This window comes from Lates calcarifer, linkage group LG4 (genome assembly GCF_001640805.2).
Source record: "Lates calcarifer isolate ASB-BC8 linkage group LG4, TLL_Latcal_v3, whole genome shotgun sequence".
NCBI lineage: Eukaryota > Metazoa > Chordata > Actinopteri > Centropomidae > Lates > Lates calcarifer.
The window spans coordinates 14,176,393-14,197,577 of NC_066836.1; the positions used below are offsets into that span (position 1 = coordinate 14,176,393).

At 40.4% G+C, this 21,185-nt stretch overlaps 1 protein-coding gene across 1 annotated transcript; it reads left to right on the forward strand.

Moving 5' to 3' along the window:
- Positions 1-306: 306 nt before the first annotated feature.
- klhl24a (kelch-like family member 24a) lies at positions 307-20,370 on the forward strand. Its single transcript, XM_018676822.2, has 8 exons — positions 307-558; positions 2,041-2,159; positions 2,274-3,118; positions 5,017-5,201; positions 8,999-9,117; positions 14,652-14,840; positions 16,455-16,643; positions 16,744-20,370. The coding sequence occupies exons 2-8, from the start codon at positions 2,085-2,087 to the stop codon at positions 16,942-16,944; spliced, it is 1,803 nt and encodes a 600-aa protein (XP_018532338.1). The 5' UTR covers positions 307-558; positions 2,041-2,084; the 3' UTR covers positions 16,945-20,370.
- The last annotated feature ends 815 nt before the right edge of the window (positions 20,371-21,185 follow it).

Sequence of the window (21,185 nt, forward strand, 5' to 3'; positions counted from 1 at the left end):
TTTTCCCATCGTCATTGCTGTAGTACTGACAGACCTCTACACGTTCAAACAAGTAACTCGATAAAACGGGTACTGTGTTGCGTGTATTGCTCAACCGCTCTCACCTCTTGTTATGAACCTTTTCTCCACTAAAAGTTGAGTTTGTTTGCAAACAAAGGACAGCCACGTGGAGAACATGAGGCGCTTGGGAAGTGTCGTTTCTCATTGGACGAAAAACAAGAGACAACGCTGTCGGTCGAACTCCATTTCCCAAAGTGCAATGGGAGTACCAGAGTGGGCGCAGTGGGCTGGATTTTTTTTTCGCCTGACAAGTATATATGGGTCCAGTGTTTACAGTTAGCTAGTGAGAGGTTTTTGTTTTTGTCATCACCCAAAAGTCAAAATGTCCCGGCTGTGCAACAGCCCCCTGTTTTCCTTATAACTTCGAGGGCAAATATTGTCAAAGATACTGATAAACTTTTCCAGCATACAGATTTATTTTTCTCCATACTTTTTTTTTTGTTTTTTTCCACCACTTGTAACTGAAGAGGACGCTTCAGCTGGAAAGTTCTGCATAAGGTAACGACTTTTATCCGCAACAAAGGATGTCGTCAACGTTTATGAGTTATGAATTTTCAGTTATTTGTTGCTTTACGTTTTAGATTGTGGCAATATTTTGAGTAAGGCAACGGCTCAGCTAATGTTTTTTTAGTGTGTTGTCAGGGGCTAACGGTCGGCACGAGGCAAGTCTCCTTTGTCTAATGAACCGAACCCCATAATGTTTCTGCCAATTTTGCCACCTGGACAGACACACATTTTACTTGATTAAGTATACTTTAAAAAATAAAATACAGTGCCATATTTAAGCTATTTTAAACAAGCATGAAAATAACAAATAGTGGTGTATTATTTTGTTACAAACCTCTGTCAGTTTAAATTTTACTTCACCTGGATAACAGCAAACAACAAGGCACATATCACAAGAAAATCAGCTTTGCTTTGTTTTATGGTTTTATTTATTTTTTTGTTTGTTTGTTTTACATAAGTTTGTTTTATTCCGCCTCAGTGGGTATTAGTCACAAAGTAAATCTTTGATGCGTCAGACACCTCTGGCTAAACCTGTCCTTTATTTAACATGACTTGAATGCTGCTGCTACTGCTGGCAAATAACGCACGTGAACAGGCTGAACCAAAGTTAAAAATAACCCGAGATAAATGACCTCACAGGAGCAAAGGCCAACTTTAACAGAGGCTGTAATGACCATAGATGAGATATTTTAATGTTTTCATCAAGTGTCTTGAAGAACTTGAGAATGGGATGTCCTGGATAAAAACACAGTAGTAATGAATGTGAACAAAGCGTAATTCATGGGGTACCTCGTTTGACTGGTTTAAGAATTTCCTCACAAAGAGGCAAATGTTTTAAGACTATAGATTTAACCTAAATAGGAAATATGACTCAAGGTTATCAGTTGCTCTGACTTGACACTTGTTATTCAAACAATGATTATGTAGTATCTGATAGCATCCCTGCCCCCACTCCTCTTTCAAAACAACCCTGACTGACATGTAGGCTGGCCCTCCAACCGTTGCTCAACCTCTCTCCTGCCTGTGTCTCTCTGCCATCTTCTGTCTCGTGCTGACAGTCCTTTGTCCTGCAGGGCATACCTGTTTCAAAGCGGCACTGATGAGCAAGAGGAAGTGTCCCACAGATTTGTGCGCAGCTCAGATTTCAGTCCTTGGAACTACTCTTCATAGATGTTTTAGCAATACCCCGTGGGCTTTAGAAAATTGTTTGTGGGACCCACATGTTTTCACCAACTTCTGTAAGCGTGCTTTGCGGCGTTGCTCTGTGGAAGCTTTGTTTTCATCCAGTGAATGTTCAGAATTTGTACTACAGTGATCCAATTAGATTTCTATTTATGAATTTGTGACCTTCTCGTGGGTTTTCCCCTCCTACCACATCTGATAGGATAGGATGCCACAATAATAGTATGTAGTATAGTAATATGGAAACATGTTTTTTGTAATTGTCCTGTACTGCCTGCTCCCTATCCTCAGGTCATCTTAAAGTTAAGAGAAGATCTACATTAAAGGTGGCAGCCATGGTGTTGATTCTGGGCAGAAGGATGAACAGGGAGGACTCTGGGATCAGAGACTCACCAGCTGTCAAACGCAAGGTGCTGTCAGACAAATAGACATTTTTAATGTTCTCTGTCTCACAGCTTTTGTCTCAACTTACTTAAGTCACACATTTTACAAATCTTTATACATGTTGTTCATTGTTTCCTAAGGTATTTGAGGTTGACTCCAAGACTTTAGGCAGCCAGGATGTCTTGGACTTCTGTTCCGGCTCATCCCACTCAGAGGGAATCCTGCAGGTGTTCAACGAGTTCCGTGACTGCCGCCTGTTCACTGACGTGGTCATCTGCGTACAGGGCCGTGAGTTCCCCTGCCACCGTGCCGTGCTCTCCGCATGCTCTTCCTATTTCAGAGCCATGTTCTGCAATGATCACCGCGAAAGCCGCGAGATGCTGGTGGAGATCAACGGCATCCTGGCCGAGGCGATGGACTCCTTCCTCACCTATGTTTACACCGGCCGTGCCAAGATCACTACCGAGAACGTCCAGTTCCTCTTCGAGACCTCCAGCCTCTTTCAGATCACCACGCTGCGTGATGCCTGTGCAAAGTTCCTGGAAGACCAGCTGGACCCGTGCAACTGCCTGGGTATCCAGCGATTCGCTGATGCCCATGCCCTGAAACAGCTGGCTAGCCGCTGCCGCAGCTATGCCCTAGCCAACTTCTCAGAGGTGGCCCAGCACGAGGAGTTCCTTGACCTGCGGAGAGAGGAGCTGGAAGAGTACATCGGCAGCGACGAGCTGTCCATTGGCAAGGAGGAGGTGGTGTTTGAGGCAGTGATGCGATGGGTGTACCACGGTGTGGAGCAGAGGAAGCCAATGCTGAAGGCCCTGCTGCACCATGTCCGCCTGCCCCTTCTGCACCCCAACTACTTTGTCCAGACAGTGGAGGGAGATCAGCTCATCCAGAATGCCCCAGAGTGCTACCAGCTTCTCCACGAGGCCAGGCGCTACCACGTGCTAGGAAATGAAATGATGTCACCCAGAACTCGTCCACGCAGGTAACTGAAATATTCACTTACCAGGTATGAGGAAGACAGAAGGAAGCTCAGTTAACCTAGATCTTATCTATCTCTACATCCTGCCGTGGCATTTTGACCTGTAGTGGTGTGACTCAGAGTATATGTTGTGCTGCAGTTACATGAGTGGCAAGTGGCTTATGTCTGTTTAGTTGTGCACCAGTTATTTTTTCTTGAAAAAGAAAGCAAATTTTGTTTGAACTTCCATGACTGCTTTTTTTGTCTGGTTGGGTTAAAACATTTATTTCACTGTGATGACAAAGGTCAGAGTGAGATAAGAAAAACATGACCTCTTTAAGTGATTAGTTGATCTTTTATCCCACATTGTATAGCTAGAGGTTACGACTTGAGTATGAACTCTGTGCTCCTGGCAGTGTTGTTGTTGTATGTGTGCATGTGAGTGTGTGTGTGAGAGAGAGAGAGAGAGAGAGACAGTGAGTGTTATTGTGCGGAACAGACAAGTGTGTCATTGACTGAGCTTTGTTTTCTAGCCCTATTTTGAAATGGAAATGATAATGAGGGAGGCAGGGCATGTTCATACACAGACTGGTTGGCTTGAAAAAAAAAGATGTGATGCAAGAAACGGCAGTCATGAAATGTTGAGTCTTGTTATCATACCAGCTGTATAACTCACCTTGCTGATATTTTTGAGTTCTGAGTGTCCTCATCTGTTCACTTCATACTTATTTACCAGATTTATTTATTTATTTATTTTTTAATTATTATTTTTTTAGGATTGTCCAGTATCCTTTATCAGACATTACCAATGTAATGTCTGATAAAAGATAAAAGTTAGACTGAAATGTTATGAATGAGAAACAAAATAGACCATATGCCTGCTCTTCAACAAACAACAGTGCAGCTGCTGTAAGGGTTTAAGTGGGAACGGCGCCAGTTGTCAGTTATTAAGGCTGTGTGGCATGTCTTTCAGGTGTATTGTGTGAGTATCCAGGCAGATCTGTTCAGATCAGCAAGCCAGTCAGGCAGTTAGTTCCCGTACTGTCTGCTTCGTTTGCCCCGAGGGCCAAATCCTCCTCTGCTCAAAACAGATGCCTGATTCTCTCCCTTCTGTGTCTACGCCGGGGCGTCTCTTTTCTTGGGAAACCTCTAGAATCTAATTAATCACGTGCACACCCATCGCGTGCACACTCATAAATCTAAATCACGTTTGGGCTAGACTGTCTCACAGATGTATACAGTGCTTGAGACAACCCTAATCTCCTACCTGTGGCTGATCTGCACTGTATCGCATGCAGAGTAAACAGAAAGAGAAATGTAGGGGAAAGTGCAAAGACCTGACAGTACCATTGTGTACAAATATATTTAATATGCTGGAGTTTTTTTTTTAATACAGATAAACAGCTAGTGGTCTCTGTCTGATGTCAGTGGTTTAGAATGGTACAATAAGGAAAAGAAGCTGCAGTTAATTAGCTCCCCCATAGGAAATGTGGTCATATTTTCGGCATGTGTTGAACAGCCAAATAGGAAAGCATTGTGATCATGGAAATTGAGTCTGTTTTTGTTGCACTCTAGATTGATACCTTCATTGTGAACTGAACTTTGCCTTGAAGATAAGTGATACCATTCCTGTGGTAACCACCACTATCTTTCTGCACTGGCACAAATTTTTACCCCCTGTAATTATAAATCCCTCCAAGTGGTGACGTGTATGTTTACATGTCCTCATGCCCTTTGTATAGACCTACAGATGTACTGTATTTTAATTAGATACCACTGTACATTGATGTAAGGAGCCTTTTAATTTAAACATGCTCTTCTTGTGTTTGTGCTTTTATAATTGCTTCAGCTGTGTTGTTATTCCCTCTTAACTTTTTGTCCCTCCCTCTGCCCAACCTTGCTCCCCTAATTCCTCTGCACAGGTCGACTGGCTACTCTGAGGTGATTGTTGTTGTTGGTGGCTGTGAGAGGGTGGGGGGCTTCAACTTGCCCTACACTGAATGCTATGATCCAGTCACAGGAGAGTGGAGGTCACTGGCCAAACTGCCCGAGTTCACCAAGTCAGAGTATGCTGTCTGCGCTCTCCGCAATGACATTCTGGTGTCAGGTAAGACCCTGCTACATTTGTTACAAACAATTCAAAAGCATGGTACAAGCAAGGCTTAAAATTAACAGAAGCCAAACTGCAGTGTATGGGTATCTATTCACTGTGGCAGAAAATGTTGTCAAGCTACAGATGGCTTGGAAGCTACTGAATTGAGTTCTAAATACTGTACATCTTTTCACAATGCTCTTCACCCACTCTTTAGAAATAGATCAACATCTCATAGTTTCATAGTTTTATTTGAAATTCAGAATGGCTAGTAACCTTTAATCTATTAGCCATAGAATGGCTAGTGACCCAAAAGTCAATTTCAAGCCCTGGTACCAGTACCTTACACCTACTTCTTCTGTGGTTAAACTCAGGGTGTTCTTAGTTGTTATAAAGTCCAGTTTTTCAGTTATTTGCAAGATTGTGTTACACTCAAAAACAAATGTGGCAAGTGGCATGGTCAATATGTGTCTGTGCTTGACTTGTCATCTAATCTCCCAGTGGAGTGGCAGGAAAGGCCATGGTGGCTGTTTGCCCTGTGTTATTTTTACAGCCTCAGTCTGTTTGAGTTTGAGTCGAAGGAAAATATGAGAGCAACATCTGGATGCACTCTCCAGGCTCAGTGCTTAGAGCGACCTTCATTGGCTCACTCCGTCCTTTCCTCTTCCTACTGGCCAATCATCAGGGTCACCACCTTTTAAAGCCACTCAGCTGCGTTCAAGGATATCCTCTACACAAAGATCTAACAACCCTTTACATTTTGACCCCAATGCGGTGTGATGTGATAAGTTTAAAATAAACCTAAAGCTGAGATGTAACAGCTCTCATGACCTTTTGACAAAGCTGCTACATTTTTGGAACTTAGCGCGTGCCAAGTGTGGCGTAAGCCTTCTTTGTAGGAAAAAAGACCTAAATTCAACAAGACATTATTATTACATCATGTATTTTGACTAATGAGTTAAGAGTAAAGGTTGCCAAAAAGTTGTCATGTAAAACATTGATTTGAACATGTGCTGCGTACAAGAGGCAGTTGTGTGTTGTTGGATTTAGGGCATGGAGGTGAAGTGGGTTTTTTTTCTTCTTCTTTTTGTGAAATTATTTCCAAGAAAATCTATTGACACATTTAAATGTGCCTGCTGTGACTGCTCATGCTCATACATGCTTCATATGAGCTGCAAGACACTGGTGGACAAAAACAAGTAGTTGGAAGATATAGAGAAGAGGGGAAAAAATGAAGAAGGAGATATAGAGAAAAAAAAAATCTTCCCTTCAGCAAAGACTGTGCAGTGTTTGCTTTTTTATGCTCTGGCTGTGCCAAGTCCTCACGTGTGTGCTATCAATCTACCCTCAAGCGCTGCCTGGAAAAGTCAGCGTACCCCTCCCCCCACTCCGTGACTCGCAAACATAAAGTACATACATACCACTGCTTTATCACATATCATAATCTTCACTGTTTTCTTTCTTTGTTGCTCTGTCTGCATTGATACATTTAATCCCTTTATCTCAACTGCATTTTTAATCTTGCAATCGCTTGATCACATTTCCACACATGCCTCCATTCTGTCTTGTCTGTCTATCTGCTCCTCTCCTCACACTGGGAACTGGTGCAAATACCTTGGAGGTCCTCCAGTCTCTAGCACAGCTGCAGTTAGCTGTGGTCTTAAATAGGATGCACCTCAATTGAGTATACAGAACCTCCTAGGTCTTTCCATCCTGGGACAGGGAGTCTGACCACAGCTTTCTCAAATCCATAGCATTGTAATGAGCCACTTTGTGGGATCCAGAGTGGGTATACTGGATTCACAAGATGTTCAGGAGTACTCCAGATTGCAGTCAGTGGAATCCCAGTAATGATCTTGGTTTAATGTGGCAACATGACATAAATGTCTCTTTGCTATCTGACCTAACTGTAGGAAAGTAAATGCATACATGTGTTATCAGCTAGTGAGTAGTAAAACACATGTGCTTGCCTCACACATTACAGAGGGTTGACTGTCATAATCACAAGTTGTATGACTTTTCTGGTTGCCTCCTTGAACAACAGGAATTCTTAACATACTGAACTAGATCATTAGCATTGACAATAAAACTGCATACAACTATAAGCAATATGCAACTGTAAGAAAGCTGTCACACAAATCATACTGACCCTCTCAAAGTAAACGCCTCTTGTTCCTTAAAAACTGTGATTAGCAGCAGTGGTCCTCCCCATCTGAGCTGCTAGGACCAACTATAGTTTTTGGTGAGGAAAAAAACCTGTTTTAAAACTAGTTTTCAAGGTTTGTAAGGCTCTCTGTGAACTTGTGCATCCTCCATAGATTGTTTCCTTCATGCAAATCTTTAAAAACATAAGCCTCAGGGGCAGCAGACTGTCTGGCTCTTTGACTATCTAGCAGATTAGTGGGCAGACACATGCTGCGACAAACTTCCTCCTCTTGTCTCCTTTCATTTGTGCGCTACAGTATAATTTGAAACGACTCAAAATTAATTACCCTATGTAACCCCCCAATAAAAAAAGAAGACGAAGACTTGTATAGCCACTGCTTTACTTAATTAGACAACCTTTCAAGGGGATTTTTTTATTGTTACGATGAAACACAAACCTAATATCTATACTCACCTATCTAGTCTGACTGTCAGCGATCTTACAATACGGAAAACTCCTGCTTTGTTTGCATGTGAATGCAGAGGAGGCCTAGACACCTTTGTTTACTCTGGCAGGTTTTCTTTATGCCTTTGTCATTGCTCCATAGAACCACCCACACGTGTTCAGTGCATGCACTACCACAATAACATGTAAGGGATTTAGAGTGTTTTTATGATAGTTTCAGGAGATTATAAGGTATTAATACCTGTTGTTAAGTAAGAAACTGCTCTCAAGTTTTAAAGAGAGAAATGTGATTTGAAGGCAGGAGTGTTCTTATTAATTTTCATAATCCGTATTTTAGTAGCTGACATCCCCACCATGTGATTAATTTAAGTTTGCGTGTGACTTAACACAGATTCTCACTGACATTTCTGTTTTAGTCTTGTTTGTATCCATGCTGCGCACATCCTCCACGATATACTTCTTCCAAACAAATTGTTGGATAAAACCCAGCAGATAACAGCTACTGGTTTTAGGAGCCCTGCAGTGTTAAACTGTCAACCAAAATATTCCGCTAATAAGATAATATTGTTACTCTGCCTCATTGTTTTCCATTTACTTTTTCCCATTAACCCACACACCTAATCTTATCTCTGCCTTTTCTCCATGACAAAAATTAGCCTGCATCATTGTATTTTTAAAAGATAAGTTTTGTTTTTCCTCAAGTCTGTACTGAATAAATAGACAGGTGTGTGTGTGTTTGGTGATGGTGATGGAGTGGTGAGGGATTTATTTATTTAGAGAGAGAGAGATGGCACGTGTCAGGACTTGTTCAAAATGTATCTTGGTCACACTGTAACCTGGTAGGTTGTTTTTCTCTACAACACAACACAATACAATGCATGTTTGTCCAGAGACAACAAGTGAGGCACTCAGTCATAACGTAAAAGTAGTCGTGCTGTAGCTGCCAAAGATCATTTACTTGCTTGGTGAGACCCAGTTCAGGTTAAAGTCATATAAGACACTCACACCTCTGCCCCAGGTCAGAGATAAAGATTACTTTACAAACACACAATCCAAAGCTGGCTGTTCACCACTTCTCATTCATATCTGATCAGCTAGATTTGTTGGCTAAATTTGCTCATTGTCCCTCTAATCAAACTACACTTGAGCCTTGAATATTAACCATTGTCTGGCATGTTTGTCTTATGGTGTTTTTTTTTAGGTGGTCGTATTAACAGCAGGGATGTGTGGATGTATAACTCGCAGCTCAACCTGTGGATCAGAGTGGCATCTCTTAACAAAGGCCGCTGGAGACACAAGATGGGTGTCCTGCTGGGCAAGGTAAGGAGAGAGCCTCGAGCCCCCGGGCAAGCATTATAGGTGGCATAACAACCCCACTGTACAGCATATACCTCTGATGTAGGATTGATCGTTTCATTGCTACCATAGCCCAGATGCACAGTTAAATATTTTGGCAGCAGCCATGGTGTAGCTCAGTGTTAAACCTTGTAACCTACATGCATGACTGTTGCTACACCATTTGTTGTATCCGCTTAACGCACAAGTTTAGATCCAATTTCATTCCCTAAATGTTAATGTTCTACCCCCAAAACAAGCTAATGTAACACATTTTTCATTTATGTGGTGGATGCTTTCAGAAATTTGAGTCCAGGGTACTTCAGAAGAATAGAAAACAGTTTGGTGTATTGCCATTGTCTTGATAACCTAGTATTTACTTACTGAAGGTGAAGTACAAGGGGGTGGACATTTACACATTGAGGAAATTCTGTGGAATCACTGGCTGCATAGGTAATAATGCTCCACGGAGATGTGTGTTTGCTTTCGATTCATATCTTTCACAATACTATGTCTCATCCCGCTGTTAGACATACTTCCTTACCTGCAGGCTTAAAGGAACTTGTTTTTGGATATATCAAAGACTTTACATATTTATACATGATGACAATAAATTTTAGATGTAAGTTACTCAGCAGTGGCAAAAACTCTGAGGAATTCCACTTACTTTTGACTTCAGCCTGCCTTTTGCTTATCACTGCTCCTCTGTGCCTGTTTATGAGGGCACCTTGTGACAAGGAATGTCATATTATTTTTGTGTGGATCCGTTTGTGGCCCGACGGTTTGTAAATGACTGGTGCCAGCTCATCTGGCACATCCTGGATACACAGGAGCAGATTCAACAGAGAGGAGGAAGTTTGCTTTTGTTTAAAACTGACAAATAAACAAGTGCCTCAGGTGCTGGAGCAGTTCAACTAATTTCACCCATTACGTACCCCACATATGGAAAATAATTCAACCATCACTTTTAGTTATTCTTACAAATTTACTTCTGTTTTATACCTCATAGAAATTTTTTATTTTTTCATCACAACTTCTATCATATGCCAGGTGCCTTAGTCCTCAGCCCCCTATATATGCGACATGTAAAGTGTCAGATTAAACACCACATCTGACACAAGTTTGGCTATGAAATTTGAGTTAAGTTGATGTCTACACGTGAGCTGATCATTAATCCTTGATCACTGCCTCTACTCTTGAGCTGTTACTATTTACAGACTGTAGTACAGGGCCAGGTGGACATTCTTGTTTGAGGGCAGTGGGAGTTTAATGGATGTGTGCCAGTACCTCGCACTTCCTACTCTGCTCCCCTGTATCATGTTTCACGTGTCTCTGCTCAATCACATAAGCCTGGAGTGGCCATACATAGCTATGAAATCCCCTGATAATCTTGTAAACACACACTGAGTTTGCATACACAGGCACCATTCCGCATGTTTGCTCCGTAAATATATATAGTAGAGGCTGTCCGTGTTCCTATGGAATACTGCAGTCTATTTACAAGAAAAGAAACTCTTATCATTGCATGGATTAACTATACTCCTAACCTATAAAATGTCTGTATCCACATGTTGTGTTTTGAAATCTTCTTCAACTAGATAATCAAGTCTGTCTTCATTGTATAGCATTTACATTTGAGGCATTTGTGGTTGTAAAGACCATCATAATGCAAAACAAATGTTGACCGCTGGTAATACAACCGCATGTGTACCTCATGAAATGTTTCTGACTTGTAATTACCTGTTATTAGTGTTACGTAAAAGTGAAGCAACCATTGATTGTCATGGTTTATGCAGACAGAGTGTAACCAGAGATGATCATGTGTGTGCTTTAGCCATCATGTACACAAGTGATCCACACTTGTATACACATATAGAGAAAATTGACACAAGTACAATACAAGTATTCTTGGAAAGCTTTGGGCTTAAACAGCACTTTATTTACTTTGTCAGAAAGGGCATTACTCAGGAGGGGTCCTTGTCATCTGCAGAAATTGTGCAAACATGCTTTTTTCATTTTTGGAAGTCTCCTTGAGGCCAATTTGGATACTGGATTTTCTATGACAACACCCAAAATGCTTAGTTGCCCTGTCACAGAAACAACAAACACATGTGTGTGCAATTGAACTACACGCTGGTCCTCTTCAACAGTGAGGTCACGCTGGAGCTATAAAAGTCAGTAATTAACTCCAAAGTGAGTCATGTATCAAGGTATGGTGAAAACAAGTTGGACTGATACAGCTGCTTTTTAACTCCACTATGGAGCATTGTAGGAAACCAAGTTGAAACCTTGTGATCTGTAGCTGACGCAACATTCAAAAATGATTTGATGATTAAATGAGATGGTGTAGTAGAAGTTGAAGTTGAAGTGGCTCAGCATTACACACAACATATAATAAGCAATGACATGTATATAGTCCTGAAACAGTTTGTGTGCACATCCACATATATATGTTTTACCATTTCTGAAAAACCACATTCCTTGGAGATGTCAAATCTCAGGAGAGGCATTTGTGTCCAACCACTTCCTGTATCTGTTACATACATGTGGTTTTGTCTTGTTTTGTTCTCCCCCTCTCACAATATTTTTCTCTTTTTATCATTTTCCTCCAGAGTTCTGCTGTCTGTAGTGTCTGTTTTTTTTACAGATCGGTCTGTAAAAACTATTTCCAGTAATCTTTTCTTATTATGTTTTTACTCCAGATTATATCTGTCCGCTTATCTAAAAAAACATACACTATCACCTTAGGATTTGATATCGTTTTTCCACAGAATTCAGTTCCCCCTCCTCTTGAATTTGTACCTTGTAATTTCCTCACTCAGTCTGTAATTTCCTTTTTTTAAGTGCTGCACTGATGGGCCAGTAGCAAGTGTTGTAAACAGACCTCTATAATGGGCATGTATGCGTGCACGTATACTTGTGCAGACCTCCCATTAAGTACATTCATTCATTTAGTCTTAGTCGTGACCTAAAGTCTAAACTTCTGAAGCCGGTTCTCAAAAGTACAGAAGTGCAAGAACACACACACGTTTCTCAGCGTCCTGCATTCTGTGATGTCCTGTTGGACTGGTCTTGTTTCCACAGAGTATAAGCAAAAATAGGTCACCACTTGTTTTGCTCTCCCTGTTATGGCTGTACTTGGTGACGGCTGTTCTCATCTATCATAATGTCTCACTCTTTCTCTCCCTATCTCTCTTTGTCTCTATGTCAATATCTCTCTCTCTCTCTTTCACTACATTTTCCTATGTCATTTTTGCCCTGGAGTCACTTGGTCTCTGTGTTTCTCTGGCAGTCATCACTTCTCACTTCTCTGCATGTAAAGGAAACTGTTCATTCAGCTGTTGTCAGTGTTTAAAAGTGCTCATGAAATAAACTGTGAATGTGCCTGTTCAGTGGCTAGGAAGTGTGTCCGTAGAGACTCATCAATCAGGTTTGGCTTAGTGTTTATTTGATAGCCATGCACCCCATGTTAGTGTAGAGTATGTGCTACCGCTATCGAGCTCATGAGGAATGTGCCTATATTGATATACTTACACTTTCATGGTGTATTGAAACCATGTGGGGTGTTTTATCGAGTGAGTGCAGAGCAGTGAGGGCGAAAAGAAGAGAGAGAGCCAGTGCCCCCCAACCCCCACTCCTTACCACTACTGTATTCAAACACGCTAGTGTCTGGATATCCTCAGTGGAGCATTAAAGGGTTGGTTCACCCAAAACATGAAAAAGAATATTTCCTCATTTAACCTTTGATGTCTCCATTACTTTGGGTGACCCAGAGACCACAGTGTGACAGCAGGACACTTTGCTCTTCAAGTTTTAAACTCCATTTAGCCCCACTGTATTGTGGAAAGCTCAAAAACAAAAATCTGTATTGCTTGGACTAAGTGATAAATGTGTTGTTGTGTGTGTTAATGGATGAACCAACACTTTAAAGCAGTAGTAGAAAAAGATATCTTTAAAAAAAATCTTTCTACGCATTTTCATTTTTTCCTTACAAACTTTATCTCTGTGCCACATGCTCTTCTTATCTCTCTTTTCTCTTACATCTCTTTCATGTGTGGCAACAAACAACCCGCATTTAACATTTACTATGAACTGTATTCACAAACTCTAGTAAAATATACAACTTTCATTTCATTTATTCTGTGAATGCCCTCCATCAAATGAAGGCAAGATTGGTGTGTTGTCATTGAAAACATGTGAATGTAGACACTCACAGGCAACACTTCTTTGGAACCAGCACTGGAGGTGTTAGAGAAAGAGTCAACAAGTTTGTATCAGTATCAGTTTTTTCAGTTAAAAAAGGCGGTAGTGCTAACAACTAGCCCATGTGCTGAATGCAAATATCCACATGCCCCATCCACTTCTGTCTTTTTGTTCCCTCTTTTTTCCTCCATCTCTCTTTGTGTCTTTGTTTCTCTCTCTTTTTCTTCCCCTCTCTCTCTTCTCTGTACTTGTTTATGCTTCAGATTTTGTGGAGAGACAGGAACAGCCTGAAGGGTTTCTGTTGCATAAGGCCAGCCTGTTGATGATCAGTGTTATGCTTATAACCAGTAATGCTGCTCATTGTGTATTCTTGACACGTGATCTTCTAGAGAACGTTATTAAGGAAATAGAAGCTGACAATAAATCTCTACCTTTTTTTAAATATAACTTTTCCCCCCCAACATTCTTCATACCTTATGCTCTCAATTTTTTTCTCATCTTGCCATTCTTTGCGCTCCAGGAGGATAATATGTGTATCCACAAGGTACTTAATAGAGTGCATACTATATGTCAACACAATTCTCCAGCTTGTTATGTTTAAAGCTGTTTTGATGGAATTCTGTCAATTAAATAACAAAAATCTTAGGATTTACAAAATATGGCGAGCTGACTGATTATTTTAAGTTCTAAATTATAATGGGAAATTAATAGATTAGGACGACACCACTTGACAGTATAGATTCAAAACTTGGTGTTCTGCTGCAAGACTCTATTTTGAGCATGAATCTTAAAAGTCATGAACACCATTGTAGTAGGTGACAGGGTCACTGCAAGACTTTAAGATGTTGTCAGATGAATAACAAAACAAAAACAGTGGCCCAAGAAATTGTTATGTTGTTACTAACAGTTGAATGCAGTTGGAAATAATGTTGAAGTTCAAGGTATGCAAATGCGCCTGTGCCTGCAGGGATGCAGATCACTGTTACGGAAAAACAAGGACAGGAATAATGGTGGTTGTTCATAAGCAGTACGTCATCCTTCTACTGCACCTGATAGACTGGTTCTCTGAGTGCTGACGTAGAAAGTATTGTATTCATGAACTAGTGAGCTCAAATACAAACATCTTTTTTTATGTTGGATGATGACTGTGTCTATATGTGCTCATTGCGTATGTGGAAAGGTTTATATCATATGTAAACACAACTCATAATTTCCCTAACTCTCAATGTGTAAAAAGCTTGTGACACACCGGATGCTCTAACCTGGTAATTACAACTCTCCCTCTAATCCTGATCTGTTTGTGTGTCTGCCTTCAGGTGTACGCTGTGGGTGGCTATGATGGCCAGAGCCGCCTGAGCAGCGTGGAGTGTTACGACTCCTTCTCTAACCGCTGGACAGAGGTGGCTCCAATGAAAGAGGCGGTCAGCTCCCCGGCCGTGGCCAGCTGTGCTGGCAAGCTCTTTGTCATTGGAGGAGGACCTGACGATGAAACCTGTTCAGACAAGGTGGGAAACAGATGTGTGTTCTCCCCAAACACACACTTAAAACACATAGTGATGGAAGCTGAGGTACTTTTTGTCTCAGATAACCTGTATTCAGTGATTATACCTTAAAGACAGGAGATATGCAAAAGCCATTTTTTTCAAAGTAGACAAGTCAGAGGGCTGTCTGAACAATAACTTGACTTGTTGGTGTCAAGAGACATGTATTTGAATATGGCTGTGCTGTGAATAGATTTAAAAATTACAAACTAAAGTTTCTTGTTTGTGTTAATGATTAAAAAAAAAGCACAAGCTGTACATTTTTAAGGCAAAATACTTAGTGCAAAGTAAAATGTCCAATATGTTTCTGGTCTATTTCTCTCCCTCATACAGTATGTGCAGGCCTGATCTGGCTTTCACACACTGTGTGATTATTTATTTTAGATAATGATACAGTAATGAATAGTTAAACTCCTTCACCTTTCTACTGGCAGACCAGCAAGATACAAGTTACAGTACAAAAACAGGAATTGCGTTTTTTCCTGTTAAATATCATTGATTGTCAGTTAATCTGATGCGATAACAGTTGTATCCCGGTCAGGCTAGTTGATCCTGATTAAGCTAGTTTTGTTGCAGTGATTATATCCTGATCATTATCTCTGTGCCAAGTTTTTAATTTCGCTGTATTTCAGGTTTTGTTTCACATCAGTGAGTCACTGATAGAGACGCATTAACTCAATGAGCTGATGGTGACGTGCTTTTACATGTTGCTTATGGAAAAAGGGAATGGTACAGAAAGAAGAGAAAGAAGGCAGGATGAGGCAGACTGCCCAATTTTCAGACTAAAAGACACAGACTTACTGAGAAAGGTAACTAACATATCAGGATGAAATGAGTGTTGAGCAATATTAGTACGGGGATTTTAAGGATTTGAGAATGTGACATCTGTCACACTTAGATGTGTGTGGCTTGACTGTGTTTAGATAACCACAGAAAATCAAGAGCATGACAGGCTTCTATGGAATTGTTTCATTGTTTTGACTGACAGCACTGTTGCTGGTTGTAAACAGGAAGAATGTGGCATTCGCAGGAACCCAGCTTCATCAGAAGCATTTTTTCTCTTCTGTGGGATAGCTGGCATGTTTGTTTGTGTACATGCAGGCTAGAAGCTGCACATCCAGAGACATTCTGATAAGAGTTAACAATCTGTGCTTCTCTAATTGTGCGTCTGACGATTTGACTCTACGTGGCCACAGGGGACTGGAGTTCATGCCAGCACCAATTCCCTTGAACTACTTATCTCTGCAGTCTCCTAATAGGGTCATTTACATTGATCCTAAAGAGAGATCCTGTGCATACGTTGTTCACATTTAGCTGTAGTCAGAGACATAACTGTCTGGACAGAGGCTGTTTTGAAGAGAAGTGCGTGACAGAATGCACGGATTGTTTGCAACCCACATAGAGTCATCCCACAGAGCAGTCAGTAAAGCCACAGCAAGAGCTACATACATTTCAGCTTTTTCTACTCAACAACTATTTTCCCACCACATGGTACATATTAAAGAAATATGGAGAGTATGTCTCTCTTTGTTTTATCACAGTCACACACAATTAACTATATGTAGTTGTATATCACAGGTTCAGTGCTACGATCCAGAGACAGATTCTTGGTTGCTACGAGCCAACATCCCCATTGCCAAGCGCTGTATCACAGCAGTGTCCCTCAACAACCTGATCTATGTGTGCGGTGGTCTCACCAAGTCGATATTCTGCTATGACCCCGCAGAGGACTACTGGATACACGTGGTTCACACCTTTAACAAACAGGTAATAAATTAAATAGAAATACTGAGCATTTAAGGAGCAAACTGTTGGACCTCAGCTGGATACTGTGAAGCTGCAACCTCTAATTTCTCTGTCCCTGCAGGAGAGCTGTGGTATGTCAGTGTGCAACGGCAAGATCTTCATCCTCGGCGGCAGAGGGGAAAATGGCGAAGCTACAGACACCATCCTGTGCTACGACCCAGCAACAGGCATCATCACAGGAGTGGCGGCCATGCCGCGGCCAATCTCCTACCATGGCTGTGTGACCATCCACCGCTACAATGACAAGTATCACAGGCCCTGACCATAAACAAACGCACAGACACATACACACACACTCTCTCTCATGAGAGCACAAACTAAAGAACTTCTATCTCTTTGTAACTTAACTTCTTCATGTTCACCCCATGTACAGCACAAACACAATCACCTACTTCTTTAGAACCGGCACATTTAATCACATAGTACCGTTGAGCTAATTTATTTTCTCACAGCATCATGTAGCAATAGTCCCTACAGTGCTGTGAATATTTTTACTGTTGTGTACCTTAGTTATATCCCTTGTGTGGAAATGCTTAGTGGTTGATAACGCTAATGACTTGTCTGTAACTTGAGATAAAGTGGAGTCAGATCAACATTGCAGATTTGTCAGGCATCAGTGGTAATTGCACAGGGTTGGGGAGTGATGGATCACATATAAGAAAATTAAAACTGATAATGCTAATTCCCATAAATTAGATATTTTGTCGGAGGGTATAAATTGAAATTTTAACTTCGAGATTAGTTTTGAACCTGTGGAACACTTAACTGTAGTAACTATATTATCAGAGTCATGTACTTAGCTTTTCACAGAGTTTTTAACCATATCCCATCATGTGACTTGAGTACAGTGCTGAGCTTCAATTAGCTGAAGAAGGCCATGGTACATGTTTGAAAACCTCATTCAAAAGCTAAGTAAGTAAATGTTAGTTCAGACTGTTTTCCATATGAACTGTAAAAGGAAATGAACTATGCTGAGTGTAGAGGATGGTGATCTTCTATTCTTCAACACTGACGTTTCTGACGGTAAATGTTTTGCTCAGTTAACTGCATGTTATATGGATTTAATAATAACAGGAAGAGCTAAAACTCCTAATAACATTATTGAGTTTTAATAATTGAATTTACTGTGATATTGGTTGTGATCACATAATCAGTTTGAAAGTGAACTTCCCAACAATGTGCTTTTATTACTGTGCAGAGTCACCCTGAGATCTGAGTCACTGATGAGCTAAAGTAATCACAGATAGTGCTGTTGAACAAAAATAGTGCCTTGAGACATAAACTGAAAAGTATCCATACAAAATCAAAGAGTGATCTGTCAGCAGAAAAAAATTATAGGATTTTATTTTTGACTGAAAGACAAGCAGCCAGGTCAGATATCTCACCTTGTACCCACTGCACTCAATGCAGATATGTACATTCAGTACAGCACAGCACTGGTAAAGAATATAAAAAAGTACTGTTTTCTGTTTTTTAGCTCTTTTCCATCACACAAAAAATGACCTGATTAAAAATGTGGTAAACAGTCAGCCAGCTGCTCTACCACACTATCAGAGGTCATATATGTAAGTTGCTCTCACCCAGGGTTAAGAGAAGCGATAAAGAGCGGAGACTAATATAATATTGGAACATAGCCACTGTTAGCTCTGCCCTATTGTTTCCTTTTTTTTTCTGACATCTCTCCACTTATCACCTGGTTTCACTTCCTCTGTGTGTTTCCCTTTTCCCTGCTCTAGCTGTGTCATCACCTCACATTTTCTGATCCACATTGACACCCCCTTTTTAAGCTTTATTTTGCTTTATTTTTTTTACAATTATTCTTATTACACATTTTCTTTTTTTAAGTTATACTTGTTTGTTCTTTTTTATAAATGGATGTTTATTGTAATATTTGTAGCTGTAGTGTGTCTATATCATATCAATGTTAGTTCATTGGTGTACTGGGCTCGTGGGTGGTTTTGTAGATGTGAGAAGCCTTTGTAGATCAAACTCGAAGACTGCTCTGAATAAGTGGCGTGCATGTTTGGTGTGTATGTATGTATGTGACTTTTATGACTCAGTCTGGATGCATTGGAGTCACAGGGGTTTGTCAAGGAGTTCTTAGCGTAAGCATTACACGACCACTAATCTCTTTTGTTAACAGAACTCTTTACACTGATGCTGGCACCTCTCACCTGTACACTTACATGTAAAGATGCAACTCGGGGTAACCATAGATACCTCCAGGTGTGTATGTGTAAATGAGTGTTTACTGGTCAGCTAAGGTGGCGCGTGTAGCAGTGCTATACCTCGCTCGGTAGGGGGTTAAGAGTTCTGAACAACAAGGATTTTGGATGGAGTGGCTCATGGTCAGTAAAAGTCACCTTTTACTACAGTTGGTGTTGATAGACTAGAGATATTGCTGTGAATATAACTTTAATATTTTTTGTTTTCTTTGTTTAACTTGTATTTAAATGTATCTCTTTCTTGGTTACATATTGTATTTTTCTGTAAATGAGAGCCCCAATTGTGCACTTTGACAGAATCCTGTTAAATGTAGAATTATATGAAAATGATTTCCCCCTTTTTTTTTTACTGTATCAGTAAATGTTCTTTGCTTTCATGTGACGTATGTGAGCGACAGTAAAAGGGCCTGTCAGCTCCTCCTTTTGGCCACTACCTCCTCTGGCTCTGAGAAATTAACAAAATAACAAAAACAACAAAGATTGCTGCAAGAGAACAACGCCAAGAATGAGTGAGAGAGTTGTAATTTGTCATTTTTCAGGGGGGGTGAGAAATGTGCTTCCATCTGTCAGTCACAATGCCAGAAAACACACGTGGGGGTGTTTCACCATAAACTGCCCCCGAAGCATTTTCTGAGAAGGATGAGTTAACGTGTCAGGTCTTCATCACAGGCTGAGATGAAAACATCCCCAGGCCTACCCACTCTCTTTTCCAGAGAAACATGCTCAGAGTAACTCAGGAGGCCAACAAGAAGGAGGCTGAGGGGCAAGAAAGTGGTATGGCAAAAGAGTAGGAGTTAGATAAACAGTGAGAGAGAGAGAGGATTTGAGTGTGTGTGCGTCTGTGATTTCACTGAGTATTTACGCAGAATGGGACACAAACACTCCCGTTATGCTGATTTGTTGATTTTCATTATTCACTGTGTAGAGGCTTTCATACATTGTTTGCTTTTGATAAGATTATTTGTTGTTTTTATGTTTGCTGATCTTTTTGTGGTGAGGTGTGGGACTGTGTGTTGCTGAGATATTTTGACTCCTGCATGCACATGGCATGCCATTAAATAAACTCTGAAGAGCTGAGCATTAAAAGTTGATTGATGGGGTTTTTAATATGAATGCAGATATAAGCCAAAGTGGATTTGATTCAATCCCAAAGGTGACTTTGTCGAGAAATGTCAATGAATAAATTGTGCTTGCATGCAAGATGGTGGCTTTAACCTGTCATTTGCAGAATGTTGCCCTATGTGCCTTAATAAAAGAATAACAACTGGGGGAATTAGATCAGATCATTTTGATATAAACTTTTTTATCATTGTATGTATGATGTGATATTTTAACACCACTTTATCCTCAGATGCTCTTTATCTAACTGCGAGAAAGCTTTGGATTTTTGTAAACTGCAGTATGTTGAAATGTAAAAGGTTAACTTGTGTAAGAGAAACATCAATAAAGATTTTCTTTCTGTACCAACATGTGTCCTGTCTCATCTGTAAAAAAAATGGCTTAAGAATGAAGTTATCTCTGATATTTATAGATATTAGGTTAACAAAATGTAGAGGCAAGTGCTGTATTTCACTGCATGGTCAATTTATGTTGTAAAAATGGCGTGGGTCATCTTCATGCCAGATTTTGATATTAAAGTCCTCGAGAGATTCATTCTGATTCATTCTTTTTCAAACAAAGCGTCCATTCAATATAAAACAAATCAGAAGACTGAGATGAAAAGCAGCTGTTGTGGTGATAATGAAAGATAAAGTTGACACAACCATTATTGGTTGTTCTCATTTAAACTTGCCATTGGTCCTCACACCATAAAAATGTGGAAGATAGAAAAGTCATTAACACAAAATCATTGAACCCGCGGCTGTTGATACCACCAATCACACCACGCATTTTAATGAAGACGCCACAGATTTTTAATTACCAACCACCAACAAGAAATACAATATGATGTCTTATTAAACTTTATGCAATCTGCTCCATATGGCAGTTGAATCTTTCATTTCATCAGGGGATGAATAAGTTATTTTGTGACATTTTAATGAACCATTGTGTTGAACAAGAAAACAGTCTGTAAATCCAGTCACGCTATTTCAAGCTAGCACTGAGCAACTTGTGCTGCAATCAGCATTCATAAGGCCATTTTAATGTGTCCTGTGTTCTGATTTATGTACTCCATTATGGTTTGGTTTAATAAAAACCACAAACATTCCTCTTGCAGACACAATGTCTCTGCATTAACACTAGACAATGTAGAAAGAATTTAGAGTTCGTCAAGTAA